Genomic DNA, 15,957 nt, shown 5'->3' on the forward strand with positions numbered 1-15,957 from the left:
GGTTATTGGGTTTTTGTTTTTATTATGTATTTTGTATTTGTATTTTGTGATCTTATCCTGTGAACAGCCCTGAAACCTGTGGGCATAGGATGGTATACAAATTTAATTAATAACAACAACAACAATAATTCCAGATAGTTGTAACTTGCCCTGGGACCTGCTAGTGAAGGAGGGTAATAAAATTAATAAACACGCAAGGGGTGATTTCTGATTTTCCACTGTTCAGCAATACAGGATGACACTAAAAAGAAGGAGAGGGCTGCTGCAGAGCTGCAATGTATCACTTTGTGAATTGTTGAAGACACAGGGCCCTTTCCATAGCCTTTTAGTGTGTGGCAGTTGCACCAGAGAGGCAGAGAGGTAAATTAGATAGCTAATGCTCAGTAGGTGCAGGAACAACGGAAGCTTGACTATAAAGGAATAAATTTCATTTTACATACTTGTAAAAAGCTGAGCTTGGATTAAAAGCCATATAAGGAAACTTAGTAGTGTCAGTTGAGAGTAGTGTCAGTTGAGTGCTGGTGGTTGCTAGGTTGCGGAGGTCCTTGTGACACGCCCTTCATTGTGACACCTCCCTCTGCTGGCTCCTTGGTCACTAGGGCTCTAGAGGCATAGAGATCTCCTTTGGTTTGATCATTCAGGGAGTGAGAAAGAAAGTAGATGGAGATGTAAGTAGACTTTCTCATCAGCATCTGCATTCTGTACTGGTAATGCTCCATGAGAGTCTTAGGGAACATTTAAAAGATTAAGATTGGGAATAATTTAAAGGCTTCAGCCAGCCCTTCTGGGCATCTTTATGACTCCACCCACTGTTTTGTAACAGTGAAGGGAAGTGACTATGGATTCTGCTTACACTTTAGGAAAAGGAAAACTAATAAGATGTCACGCCTTGGAAAAGGGTGTTCTTTTGGGGCTAGTGACGCAAGAGTCACTTGATAACTCGCCATGGGAGCATTAAGCATGGCCTCTGGAGAGGGTGATATCTTGCCTTGTCTTCCTCCCCCTCTTGCCTCCCAGGGCCCATCTTTCAAAGGACAGCCAGAGTACAAACCCCTTCAGCATGCTGATGTTTCTTCTATAGTAATATTAGTATGTGGTATTTGATGTTTCTCTTTTAAACATCCCTTCTCCACACTAAGCAAACCCAACTCTTTCAATGAGATGATGAGAATTGTCTTATAATATCCAGGGGTGCTATTCTGGCTACAGTATTCAAGCACTCTCTTCACAGGATACCCATTATGATATGCCTAGGAAAGTGAATCTATCTTGAGCTTTGAGTCGTGAATGCCCAAACCAGTTTAGGGATGTAGATCAGGAGAGTACAGTGAGTCCCATTTCTCACCTTTTGACGGGCCTTCTCTGCAGTGGCCCCCCATCTGTGGAATGCTCTCCCCAGGGAAGTTCGCCTGGTGCCTTCATTATACACCTTTAGGTGCCAGGCAAAAACATTCCTTTTTAACCAGGTCTTTGGTTGACCAGATTGACATCCTATACCCTTTTAAAATGTGGCTCTTTTGTGGGGAGGTTTATTGGGTTGTTGTTTTTATTTTGATTATATATTTTGTGGTTTTATATTCTGATTTTGTTCTGTGAGCCACCCTGAAACCTCTGGGTATAGGGCAGGCTATAAATTCAATAACTAATAATAACAACACCACCAGTGTAAGTTATAGTATAATATATTGTTGGCGTTTGGTATGTGTAGCAGCAGAGTAAGGAAACAAATAGTTTGGTGAGACTGCTGGTTGTAAGAATATTTTTTTAAAAAAACTCCTGGCAAGCAAAGGCATTCTGAATTAATGTTTACAGGATACTTTAAGGATTCCTCTCCAGGCGGGGATGGGAATGACTGAGGTATGAAATCCTGTAGGGCCGCTCCAGTCATTGCAGACAGTATTGAGCTGGGAGAGCCAATGGTCTGACTCAGTGCTATTTTTCTAGAAAAAGAGGTGCCAAAGCTCTCCATGAAGGCCTCCCTTGTTCTCTTATACATGGGACGCAGGTGGCACTGTGGTCTAAACCACTGAGCCTCTTGGGCTTGCCGATCAGAAGGTTGGCGGTTCGAATCCCCGTGACAGAGTGATCTCCCATTGCTCTGTCCCAGCTCCTGCCAATCAAGCAAATAGGCAAGTAGATAAATAGGTACCACTGCGGCGGGAAGGTAAACAGCGTTTCCGTGCGCTCTGGCTTCTGTCACAGTGTCCCGTTGCAGCAGAAGCAGTTTAGTCATGCTGGCCACATGACCCGGAAAGCTGTCTGTGGACAAACGCCGGCTCCCTCGGCTTGAAAGTGAGATGAGCGCTGCAACCCCATAGTCGCCTTTGACTGGACTTAACTGTCCAGGGCTCCTTTACCTGTTCTCTTATAATGGCAGAGGGGCTGAGAGGTGCCGGAACTTAGTTTCAGCCCTGGGCATAGTGCACTTTCGTATCTTCCCTTGGCTGCTGAGACAAATAGCTGTAAGCTTTAGGATTGGATGACTGTCTCCGGCACAGACAGAAAGCCCACAAATGTGGGAAACGAAATCACCTATGATTCATTGTGGGATAAACTAACTTCCTTAAGTGAGCGTGTGGCCAGTAGTATAGGTTTCTCCCGACTCCCCATCCCCTCACCTGGAGGGCTCCCCCCTCCCAATGAAATGCTAATATGTGCAAAGTTGCCTAATAGATTGCTATCTGTGCTGGCTGGGTACCTGTCAAAACATTGCTGCATTTCCTTAAGAAAGGTTGGCACAAAGCTAATTGCTGCTAATGTGCGGTGTGCTGAACTGCGTCCAGGGCTTTGCTGCATTACAGGAATGTGTGGCTTATGCAGAGTGCTCTTGTGAGAAAACAGTGCTTGCTGCTGCTGCTGGAATCCCTTGGGCCAAATCCTGAAAACTTAATAGTTGGGGGGGGGAGGTTTTTGTTGTGTGTGCGTGTTCATTAGTCGTCTGTGCAAAGCAGTACCTGTGATGTTGCAAGTAACGGTGCAGTTAGCATTAACTGCAAAGAGGAAAAAACCCCTTTGAGGTTGCTGCTTTGCTGTTCTTGTATCCTTTGTTGTTGTTTTTTGTTCTTCGATTATTGCATTTGTGGTTTAATTGTTTTAGACTGCAGTCTTAATCCTCTGCCCACTTTGCTTGCAATAAGTCCTCTTGAACTCGGTGGAGTGCATTTCTGAATCAACATGCATAGGACATCGTGAAGATATTTTTCTGAGCTGCCTTGGGAAAATTAGTTTTATTCTATGTCCTCCCTGGGGGGCTCTTGTGTGGGTGCCACCAGCCATTCTTGCTCATCCTGACAGTTCAGATGCTTGAAATTTCTCTACAGGGAGCTACCTATGTACCATGTCTTAGTTGTCTGCTCAGTTGCAGAGGGTTGCCATATGTCCGGGAAATCCTGGACATGTCCTCTTTTGAGGTGCCTACATGTGCATCCGGGGGGATTTTTACAATTTTAAGCCAATCGGGCTTTTGGAGGGTTAAAAAAAATTGTGTGTGTATGTGAGTGGCTCGGGTTCAGGTACAGGTGCAGACAACCTGGGCTCTGGTGTCGACGGCTTGGCCGGGGGGCAAGTGGGTGATTGTTTTTTAAAAAAGTTCAATATTTTTCTTCTTGAAAAAATATTTTTAATTAATTTTCAATTACAAAAGTCCAATATATGGTACATTGTATCAATACCAAATTACCATTCTAATTCAAATACCAATCAGTTAAAAAGCCAATTACACATTTTAGATGTGCTAGATTTCAAGGTACGATAATTTCGCTTAATTCTGCTTCCAGAGTCTTATTTAATCCAATTACATTTCAGTCTTCATCGTAATCCAACAGCTACAATATTTTTAACTTCCGTTCGTATTAACACATTTAATAATTTGTATTCCCGCAACTTTTTTTGTTCATGTTTTTACCTCAGGAAATATGGCAACCCTACAGTTGCATAAATGCTATCCCCTCCCCCCTAAACAAAACAAAAAACCCCTCACTGATTTAGGGCTGTTTACACATTATTATTTACTCCGGCACCATCACAAGCCCGCTGTTGGTGTTTGAAGCCGTGTACACAGAAAGTTTGCTGCAATGTATCTATCCTATAGTTTCTTGGAAAACTCTGCTATTGGGTGCATTTTCCTCCCTGTTTGAAAATGTAAGCCTTGTTCACTTCACAGTTAAGCTGAGGTGTGTACAGTAGAGACAGTCATTGCACATGTGCACAGACTGCATCTTCATAAAGAGGAGTAATAATAATAATAATAATAATAATAATAATAATAATAATAATAATTTATTTATACCCCACGCATCTGGCTGAGTTTCCCCAGCCACTCTGGGCGGCTCCTAATCAAGTGTTAAGAACAGTACAGTGTTAAATATTAAAAACTTCCCTGAACAGGGCTGCCTTCAGATGTCTTTTAAAGATAGGATAGCTGCTTATTTCCTTCACATTTGAAGGGAGGGTGTTCCACAGGGTGGGCGCCACTACCGAGAAGGCCCTCTGTCTGGTTCCCTGTAACCTCACTTCTCGCAATGAGGGAACCGCCAGAAGGCCCTCGGCACTGGATCTCAGTGCCCGGGCTGAACGATGGGCTGTGGAGATGCTCCTTCAGGTATACAGGACCGAGGCCATTTAGGGCTTTAAAGGTCAGCACCAACACTTTGATTTTTTTTAAAAAATATTTATTGAAATTTTACAAAAACATAGGTTTACAGAATACAAAAAAACCATAGGAAAAGAAAAAGATAAAAAAAGAAAACATACAAAAATACATAAAAAAGAAAAAGAAAAATACAAAATACAAAAAACAGATAGATAAAAAAGAATTAAAAACAAATCCATTTTTTGTAACTTTAAACTCATAAGCTTATTTCCTTGACCTCCTCACACCTCCCCTTTTTGTATTCCCATTTAAATAATCAAATCAGCAAATCCTTACCCTCTTTCGTTTATCTTCCATTATCAATTCATTTTTGCATATTCTCATTAACTTTGTTGCTAATGCCACTTATTTTCAATCCAACATCATTTTTAACATTCATTAATTTTACAGTGTTTCTGCAGATAGTCTTTAAATTTCTTCCAATCTTCTTCCACCAACTCTTCTCCCAGGTCTCGGATTCTGCCAGTCATTTCCGCTAATTCCATATAGTCCATCACCTTCATCTGCCACTCTTCCAGGGTGGGTCAGCACCAACACTTTGAATTGTGCTCGGAAACGTACTGGGAGCCAATGCAGATCTCTCAGAACCGGTGTTATATGGTCTCGGAGGCCACTCCCAGTCACCAGTCTAGCTCCCGCGTTCTGGATTAATTGCAGTTTCCGGGTCACCTTCAAAGGTAGCCCCACGTAGAGCGCATTGCAGTAGTCCAAGCGGGAGATAACTAGAGCATGCACCACTCTGGCGAGACATTCTGCGGGCAAGTAGGGTCTTAGCCTGCATACCAGATGGAGCTGGTAGACAGCTGCCCCGGACACAGAATTAACCTGCGCCTCCATGGACAGCTGTGAGTCCAAAATGACTCCCAGGCTGCACACCTGGTCCTTCAGGGGCACAGTTACCCCATTCAGGACCAGGGAATCCCCCACACCCGCCCGCCCCCTGTCCCAGTTAGGAGGAGCTTCCAGGAAAACCAATCATGTAATGCGCATTGCATGAAGACATCCCTGCCACCCCTCTGTTTTCCAGTGGTTTTCCTGTGGTGAAAAAACAACCTCTCTGCATTTTTAGCTGCAAATGCGTACGTGCTCTTCATTTTGCCAAGGCTTTGTTGAGGACAGAGAGAGAAGGCAGGGCCTAGCGTATCATACCTCTCATGTAGGTTTTTCTGCTGATACAGAAACTGCTGACAGAATTGCATTTTCTGCTGATCTTCAGAGGTGGTCATTTTGGAACCTACCCTCATTTCAGATCCTGCCAAAATGGCCATTAGTACTTTTTCTCCTTTCATCATTTCGGAAACGCGGCCAAGCTTTTGCCTGCCACTAAAAAAGATCCTTGCGGTTATTTACTTGAATTTTCAAACTCTTTAAGTCATGTTATTATAATGTTTGTCTACAGTGGATCATCAAAGAAAATGCTGTCTGGGTTGCAGCTTAAAAAAACACACACACAACATCAAACAGTTCTTAATTCTTTTCTGGGAGCAGCTACAAGTATGGTGATTTCATATAAACAATGAAAATCACACTAAATCAAATTGCAACCTTTCCCCCTGTTCAACATTCAGAGGGAGGATCTGAAAGTCTTTGCATGAAGGCTGTTCCAAGCAGTGAGAAGTTCTAGGGCTGCAGTTCTTACCTGGGTTTGTCTTCCTTTGGAAGGAGGTCATTCGAGGCTTATGGTGTCTTGCAATATTTGAGTTTATTTACAAATATTACAAGAAATGCAGCTTAAGCACTCCAACCAAGAGGCAGATCCAGTGCCTCGGCCCAGTATACCAGTGTTCAGCCCGACCACTGAGGTGCAGCGCTGAGGGCCTTCTGGAGGTTCCCTCACTGCGAGAAGTGAGGTTACAGGGAACCAGGCAGAGGGTCTTCTCGGTAGTGGCGCTCGCCCTGTGGAACGCCCTCCCATCAGATGTCAAGGAAATAAACAACTATCATCTGAAGACATCTGAAGGCAGCTCTGTTTGTGGAAGTTTTTAATGTTTGATGTTTTATTGTGTATTAAATTCTGTTGGGAGCCACCCAGAGTGGCTGGGGAAACCCAGCCAGATGGGTGGGGTATAAATAAATTATTATTATTATTATTATTATTATTATTATTATTATTATTATCACTCTGGTGACATCCAGCTAAGTCATACTCAGGGTATGACCCACTGAAATAAGTGGACTTTGATACCACTCTCTGTATCTTTTGAGTCTTGGAATCAAACCACAGTTTCTGTTGTTTCTTTTCACACAGAGGCATGGATGGCATCATCCTTTGAATGTGTGTGTGTTTGTAGAACCCAAGGAAGGCATGTATCAAGATTCCTATCAGTCACAGTCACTATGGCAATACAGTGGTACCTCGGGTTACATACGCTTCAGGTTATAGACTCCGCTAACCCAGAAATAGTACCTCGGGTTAAGAACTTTGCTTCAGGATGAGAACAGAAATCGTGCTCCGGCGGCACAGCGGCAGCAGGAGGCCCCATTAGCTAAAGTAGTGCTTCAGGTTAAGAACAATTTCAGGTTAAGAAGGGACCTCCGGAACGAATTAAGTACTTAACCCGAGGTACCACTGTAGTTAGAATTCTGGAATTGCTGAGTTACAAGGGACCACCAGGATCATCTAGTCCAGCGGTTCTCAACCTGTGGCTCTCCATATGTTGTTGGACTACAACTCCCATCATCCCTGAGCTCTGGCCTTGCTAGCTAGGGGTGATGGGAGTTGTAGTCCAACAACATCTGGGGACCTACAGGTTGAGAAAGGCTGATCTAGTCGAACCTCCTGCAATGCAGGAATCTTTTGCCTGATCTGTTTACCTTCCTTGCCTCCCAATTCAATCATTCCTACCCGTCCCAGCAAAGTAAAGAGAAGGTGTATGGGCAGACAGATTCACCGGGGAGTGGGATATGATTATAGATTTCACAATGACTTGCCTATTTTTGGACAGAGACTATGAATGTAGAAAGGGAACATTCTCGTTCTAATGAGGCCTTTTTGAATATACGTTTTAAATAGCCATGCATATCGACACCATCACCATTTCATTTCATCTTTTCAGAGGGAGCCTAGGCAGTGAGAGGGAGGAATCTAAGAATAAACCATGCTTGCTTTATTTTAAAGTTTCCGTTTGTATGCACACGCACGCTTTCGGTTTGCACGGAAGATAAAAAGTCATTACTGTTATTGCCAGTGAATCTCTCTTTATGTCTAGTAATTGCCCTCCCTCCCTGGCTTCTTTTAAATGAGCAGGCAAGGGAAAGCTCACTCAGAGCTTGGTGCACAATAATTGCCCATTAATCGTGAAACTAAGGCCCATCCTCTAAAACCTTTTCAGTTTCGACACCCAGTGCTCTTCAGCCCTCCATGGGGTTTAAACAGTAGAAGCAAGGGTGACTATAAAATGAATGAAAAGAAATTGGTTGGAAATAAATGCATCCAAGAAGACTCAGCTCCTTTGGAAATCTTGGGCAGTGTTAGAAAAAATGGAATGTCTAGTTGCCATTTTGGAGCAAGACGGCTCTAAAGTCTTATTTTTCAAAGGATGGACTGACTGTGATTGATTCTCAGTGAAAATCTGGCTAGTTCAGAGGGCAACCTCGAGCTGGATTAGGAGCTATGAAAACTGAAAGGCTGCACAGAAAAAGCATTTTGGTTCCTGAAATATACTCGGAGTCGAGTGTGAATTTCATGCTCTTTATTCAGCTTATAGTAGCAATGAAGGAAACTTTCCCCAAAACGTCTAGCTATATATACATTATTTACACATTGGGCCCCATGTGATTGGCTAATTCCGGGCTGCTCCTGTAGGCCAATCAGGTTGTGGATTCACTTCCTCCGGAAGACTGATTGGCTGCTCCTGCAGGCCAATCAGGTTGCTGATTCACTTCATCCAGGAGCCTGATTGCCTGCTTCTGCAGGCCAATCAGGTCGCTGCTTCACTTCCACCTGGAGCTGGATTGGGTGGCTCCTGCAGACCAATCAGGCTGCTGCATTCTGGATCCTATTGTTCTAGGATTCAGCTCAGCACATAACAGTTCCTGAAATTTATTCCGATTGTGCAGATACGATATAACTGATAGAATTCTACAGGATGGGTTATTAGTGTGTGAAAGCAGTCCAGGTCCAATGATCCCCAGATGGTGGTCTCAAGTAGTTGGAGACTTCTGTGTAAAGATGCATAAAGTTTTGCTGCAAACTGGGGTTAAATAGAGACGATAGAGATCAAAAATATGTGCTGGGTATGACAAGGCTATGTAAAAACGGAATGCAATTTCTGGTGTTTTAAAAACGCTTTAGAAACAGACTGTCCAATGCTTCATGTTTTATTTGAAGGGAAATATATCTGGAAGAAAACATTAGGACTGAGGCTGAAAATACGGTTAGATTTGGGGTTGCAATGGATAATGTTGTCATGTGGTTAAGTGTGCAAATGTCACGTATTTTTAATATTTTTTATATCTACTTTTAGGTTAGGTTTTTGGTGTGTAAAGAAGATGAATACAGCTATCACTCAGTTTATTAAAAAACAAGTTACTAGCAAGTTGGGGGAGGGCGGATCTGGATTACCACCTAGGTAGGAAGTAAGGGGCTTTAACCCTTTGTCTCCCACTGTATTCATGAGCCAGGTTGGGGGCCCTGCACCTTTTTGCTTAGGAAAATTTGCTCCCATTCCTACCATTTGAAGCTTTCCTTTGGAGTCAAACAAGTGTGCCTCCCTCCTTGATCTGGATCATGGTTAAAGCCCCCTGCCTCTCCATATCAAGGGCCCTTTCACCTGCTATTTACTTTGTAAACATTATTTTTAAAAATGCTAAATTTGTGAATTGCATGCATTTCATCTCGCTTGGCCTTTAAACCAAGGGATATGTGGATCCCTCTTGCATTAACTTGATGGATTTGTGTCACCGTTCCAATGACCTGTATGAAACCAGGATCCAGGGTGCTTCCAACTTCACAAAATGAACGTTGGCAGCTATCCTTCTGAATACCAGTTGCTGGCAACCACAGGAGGGGAGAACGCTCTTATGCTCGAATCCTGCTTGGCGGTTTCCAAAGGCATCTATCTGGTCACAGTGAGAAAAGGCATCGGTCTGACCCAGCAGGCTTTTCTTTGGTAGTTATTCTTCTCTTTGACATCTGGTGGGAGGGCGTTCCACAGGGCGGGTGCCACTACCGAGAAGGCCCTCTGCCTGGTTCCCAGTAACTTGGCTTCTCGCAGCGAGGGAACTGCCAGAAGACCCTCGGCGCTGGACCTCAGTGTCCGGGCAGAATGATGGAGGTGGAGATGCTCCTTCAGGTATACTGGACCGAGGCCATTTAGGGCTTTAAAGGTCAGCACCAACACTTTGAATTGTGCTCGGAAACGTACTGGGAGCCAGTGTAGGTCTTTCAAGACCGGTGTTAATATGGTCTCTGCGGCCGCTCCCAGTATATTAAAGTAGTTCTCGTCGTTTCCTGCAAACCTTGGGAGACTGTCTCTCTGCTCCCCTCTGCACTGTTCTCACACAGCTGCATTTACAGACAGTAGCTGTGCCAATAAGTTGCATGATGCTTATATCCTGATAGACATCTTGGCCATGCATTTCCTGGTCTGCTCAGGCTGGCAGTGCGGATGTGTGTTGGTTACTAGGCATGCAAACAGATCTGATAGGAGGCCGAGGATTAGTGTAGCTGCTGCCGAAGTCACAGAGAAACTGATGGTGAATCAAAAGGGGAAGCGGTGTTACTGTCCAAGGCAGTTCTGATGGGGAATATGTTTTGGGAGTCTCCCTTGGGTGCAAGGTTACCCAAACACAGTCTGTTTCCCCCCTCTGCAGACTTCCCATTCTCAGCCGCCTTCAGTATCACTCCTGACAATGCTGGCAAGCGCAGAGAAACTGGCAGCCACATAGAACATCAAAAGAGACACTGGTGCACTTTCTCAATCACCAGTAAGCAAGTTCTAGACATCAGCACCCAGCCTTCTGGGTTGACCTCAAGAAGAAACTACTGTATTTTTTGCTCTATAAGATTCACTTTTTCCCTCCTAAAAAGTAGGGGGAAATGTGTGTGCGTCTTATGGAGCGAATGCAGGCTGCGCAGCTATCTCAGAAGCCAGAACAGCAAGAGGGATTGCTGCTTTCACTGTGCAGCGATCCCTCTTGCTGTTCTGGCTTCTGGGATTCAGAATATTTTTTTTCTTGTTTTCCTCCTCCAAAAACTAGGTGCGTCTTGTGGTCTGGTGCGTCTTATAGAGCAAAAAATACAGTACATTTCAAGGCTAAACATGACGCTCCTAGCTCTGTGTTGGCCTCATGGTGCTAATGTGGACATGCATTTGCAGAGGGAAATCTGTGATTACAGGTTGGGGCACATAACCCTTCTCACTACATCTATCTTGGGGTTTTTTGTTTGTCTCTGCAAAATTCCTCTCCCACTTCCCAGTACGTTTTTTGTGTTGGCTTTCTTCCCGTTGGGCTTCAAGACCGCAAGTCCCAGCTGTAGGGAAAAGCATTTTTTCAGGCATACCTTCATGTTCACAAGAGATATTAAGCCCCCATCTCCATCTCGCCTGCTCACATGTGTTTGGAAAAGGCATTAAGACTGCATTGTGCATAGCTCGGATCTCTGGAAGGGAAGCCGGGAATTAGGTTGGCATTGATTATAGCAAGTTGTAATGAAGCGATGCACTTTATTGCATTTAGACAAAGGTCCTCAGTATATTCATACTGCAAATGAACACTTACCAGATTAAAATGCGCAATTGATAATGTTAATAAAAGCTGTCATGTCAGCGGCAGAGGCTGCTCCATTAGGGTGAATGGGCACTGTCTCAGCGGCCTCAGTCTGACTCCCACCAGCCCCTCACCTGCCTGCCTTCTTAAAAAGGTAAAGGGGCCTCTGACCATTAGGTCCAGTCGCAGATGACTCTGGGGTTGCGGCACTCATCTCGCTTTATTGGCCGAGGGAGTCGGCATACAGTCATGTGGCCAGCATGACTAAGCCGCTTCTGGTGAACCAGAGCAGCGCACAGAAACGCTATTTACCTTCCCGCCAGAGTGGTACCTATTTATCTACTTGCACTTTGACGTGCTTCCGAACTGCTAGGTTGGCAGGAGCAGGGACCGAGCAACGGGAGCTCCCCCCGTCGCAGGGATTTGAACTGCCGACCTTCTGATCGGCAAGCCCTAGGCTTCTGTGGTTTAACCCACAGTGCCATCCACATCCCTTTTAGCCTGCCTTCTTACTTGCAACCAACCCAGAAAGTAGCACCCTTTAGTCTTAGTGTTACCCTGATGGAACTCAGCAGGGAAGAGTGGGAGGACAGAACTAGATTTAGTTGGTTCTGTCTGTCATTGGCTCTGGCTCTGGCTGTCATTGTCTTTGGCTCCACCTGCTTGTGGTCACCCTGCCTTCCGCTCCACCAATTCCAACGGGCCTCAGCCACCACCATTTCAAGGTAAAAAGCTAAAAGGATGATTAAGGTGAGTCAGACTATGGAGTTGCAGCGCCCTTCTGGCTTTCAGGCTGAGGGAGCTGGCGTTTGTCAGCAGACAGCTTTCCAGATCATGTGGCCAGCAGGACTAAACCGCTTCTGGTGCAATGGAACACTGTGGCAGAAGCCAGAGCACACAGAAACGCCATTTACCTTCCCGCCACAGTGGTACCTATTTATCTACTTGCACTTTGACAGGTTGGCAGGAGCAGGGACCGAGCAACAGGAGCTCACCCCATTGTGCGGATTTGAACCACCGACTGTCCCATCGGCAAGCCCAAGAGGCTCAGTGGTTTAGACCACAGCGCCACTTGCTCCCATATATCCAATCCTTATTTTGAGTCCCTGCTAGCATCCTCCATACACCTATGTACCCTTAGCCTAGGTACTTTGACCTGGATTCTTAGAGCACATGAAACGGATCCAGCCTCTGGAACACACACCAGAGTCTAACCTTTCATGTGTGTTTTTCCACTGCAAGAAATCATTAGCATATAAGAAATAAAGTACATGGATCTGAAGAAAAGGGTATGGGTGTCTTAAGAACATGTTTTTTAATTACAGGAGGACCATAGGAGTCAAGTCCTAGGGGCCAAGGTCCTTCGCCCTCCTCCTATAAAATATTTGAGGGGGCTGCCCCCCCCCAAAAAAAGTTGATGGGCATTGCCATTCAAATGGTGTGTGTGTGCCACATCTTGTGATCGATTATGCGGGTCAAGGTTTACCTGGGCGCCCCCATTATTTTATTCAAGTTGGCACCCCTGAGTAGGACAGTCTAGGATGTCTCATCTATTGGTTCAGTTCTTGTGTATGAGGTTAAGCACTTTCAAGTCCCATTGATTTCTGTGGGAGACATTTAAGCACGTCCACCGGCTGAGATGAATGGCATTTAGATTACTTTTGGGCTGTGCACAGTAAATTGCAAATTGCAAATTCAAACTCAGGGATAAAACTCTGGATTTATTTATTTTTGTCTAAACGCAATGGGCACGCCACAGTCCATTGTAAGAGTGTACCGCTGCTGTGCAATGTGTGGGGTCCAGCTTACTCCTTCTGCGCATGCAAACAAGACTGCATGGGCAGGCAATGCAAGAGGCCATCAGGGTGAGTTGGAGGGACATTCATTCCTCTTAGATCCTTATCTGGTTCTCCCCTTCCACTTGGTGCAGGGCACTTGTGCCACGGAGCCCAAGTGACTTGTATAAAGCACAGCTGCCTGATGAACTCATGAGGCTGAACTTTCATCTGCCCCAGCTGCTCATATATGATAGGGTGGAGGGCGGGGGAAACCCAAGGGCATTCTCTGCACGTGGGCACTGTATGCACTGGATTATGCTGAATAGTAAGAGTAATATTATCATTGTAATGTTGTTGTGATGATTATATACACCAGTGTTCTTGACAAGTGTTGAGGAGGGCTGCACTGAGGAGGAATGGTAGGAGCCTCCCCATCCTCCTGATCCTGATCCTGAATCTTCCCAGGAGCAGGAGGACGGTATAGATTTGGAACAGTGGTTTGCAGAGGGGCATAGTTCAGAAGGCAGAAGCTAGGAAATACTGGATGGGGAACAGCTAGGAGAAGAAACACTGGGAGAGAGAAGGTTAACAGATTCACCATCTCTGGACAGCATTCACACACACACACCCTTCTCCAAAGTCATGGAGAGCTCTGAAAGTGTTAGAACAGAAAGTGCAGAGGGTACAAGCTCAGATTACAAGACGTAGAAGTGACGTAGATTAATAGGGACGGAAGGGAGTGGGATCCTTAATTGGGAGTACCGCCATTTCTGGGAGATGAGTTCTTTGTTCTCTTACTGTGATTATTAAAGTTTCTAAGTGGTAAAAATACTCATTTCCCTTTGTTCTGCTTATCTACTGCCACGGGGGGGTGGGGGGGCGATTCCCTGAAGCCTGACAAGAAGACAGAGAAATGCAATTCAATTTCACCCATTTGTTTTTTGTTTTGTTTTTATAAAAAAAATCAACATAGAACCAAAAGAAATGTTGCGCGGCTATTCTGTGGCTAAAATTTCCCATGGATGTAGTTTGGAATTCATTGTGCTGGGGGAGTGCAGGGCAGGGGCAGGGGGACAGAAGAACAACCACATCACGGTGACATGCTAGGGCTGGGCGATATATCGTCCAAAACCGTTTTGATGTCAATATTGTGATGTCGGTTTCATCATTTTGAACCTGGCAATATATTGCGAATCATGGTGTGTACGTGCGCTATGCTATGCTATGCAAAAATCATAATGTGGGGAAAACTGTGGAGCCAGCCAACACTTCGTGATGTTCAGCTGGTGATATATCACGATGTTGAAAACCAGATATCGCCCAGCCTTAGTGAGATCATCCATAGGTTATATAACCTTGCCCGGTGCCTAAAGGTTTTGAAAGTTCTGTTATAGCAGGATTGAGGAATCTCCACTTGGATTCCAGCTCCAAGCCGCATGGTCCAACAATGGTGGTAGATGTAGTTTGACATCTGCAGCTTCCCCACCTGCAATAATACAGCTTGTCCACAGGAAAACAGCAGGGGAGGCATTCATGTGCAGCTTGAAAAGCACAGGCCTTTGGCGTAGGGAGTAAACAACGTTTGAATGTGGTGTGTGTGTGTATGTGTGTGTTCTTTATACAGAGAGGTGTGCTCTTGTTCCCCTATCTTCCGACGCTGTTGGTGCTAACTTAATTCTCAGTACGAATAGATTAAAAGCCCCATCGCCATGCCAGTTTCCATGATTTCCAGGTCCGTCGTGGAACCGGCCGTGTCTTGAGTTGCTTTTTGACGAAACCCGGGGCTCGGCATTAAAAGAAAATATGTTTGTCTCCTTCATATAGAGCGTGCATCTTTAGTCTCTTCGAAGACCCACCTGTGACGGGACCTGTAATCTGCTGGTTACCCTCTGGCACTAAGCACAGCCAAATGAAATCCATGCACAGTGAAGAGAGACTTCAGCACCCAACTAATCAGAATGGTGAAAGGGAGCTCTCTTACACAGCACTAGGGGAGATAATCAGAAGCAGTAAGTGGCAAACACGAGGCCGTACGCTGACAGGATTTTGCTACAGCTTATTGTGCATTTGCTGCTACAGCTTCGCACCAGTCCCCCATCCCACTAAGAATAAGCCATACATGCCATTGATAGCCTCATTTTATACTTTCGGCCAGCAGGAGAGTTTCTGTAGAATCACCTAACCCCCATATGACCTAATAATGTCCATTTGTTTGTGTGTCCCTTCCCTCTCCCCTACATGAATTAACAAAGCATCGGTCCTCGGGGGGCTGCCTAACTCTGCCAAATGCTTCCTCTCATGATGATTGCCGCCATTTCCTCCCGCTGCCGAACGATGACGATAATAACCATGTATTGTGACTTATACTTGATACTGCTTGCTCCTCCTTTGCTTGTTCTTGTTAAGAAATGTCCATTTTAAAGAAGAAGAAGGAGAAGAAGAAGAAGAACTTCCAATAGGCCAACTGGGCAAATATCCCGGTAAACTACTTCACGATAAGGCGGGCTACCTCAGCACCAATAAAATTTTGTCATGACCACCAGTGTCCTTTTGTTAGTGTGTGTGTGCTTGTATATGCAGCAGCAATAGTTAAAACCAAACCCACTTAAAAAAAACCACACACAACCCAGTCTAATAACATCTCTCAGTTCTCAGTCCTTGGTTCCTCAGCAGACCATTCACTTCAAGTGAAGTGCCAAGAGTTCAATCCTTGGCATTTCCAGGTAGGGTGGCCTAAAATTCTGGAGGTCTGCTGCCCGTCAGTGTTGACAATAACTCAACAAGATGGACCAATGGTTTGACTCAGTATGAAACTGG

At 44.9% G+C, this 15,957-nt stretch overlaps 1 protein-coding gene across 5 annotated transcripts in view; it reads left to right on the forward strand.

Moving 5' to 3' along the window:
- KCNS3 (potassium voltage-gated channel modifier subfamily S member 3) overlaps positions 1-15,682 on the forward strand; it is a 71,387-nt gene extending 55,705 nt beyond the window's left edge. For 3 of the 5 annotated variants that reach the window (XR_014546475.1, XR_014546476.1, XM_083607312.1), the window contains one exon: positions 14,965-15,682. Coding sequence is in view for 1 of the 5 variants with exons in the window: in XM_083607312.1 (XP_083463438.1) it covers positions 14,965-15,002 (38 nt within the window). In the remaining 4 variants the exon portion in view is untranslated. The remainder of the gene's footprint in view (positions 1-14,964) is intronic. The other 2 variants (XR_014546477.1, XR_014546478.1) reach the window with 2 other exon arrangements.
- Positions 15,683-15,957: the final 275 nt, after the last annotated feature.

The sequence above is a fragment of the Podarcis filfolensis genome (genome assembly GCF_964270895.1).
Source record: "Podarcis filfolensis genome assembly, chromosome: 3".
NCBI lineage: Eukaryota > Metazoa > Chordata > Lepidosauria > Squamata > Lacertidae > Podarcis > Podarcis filfolensis.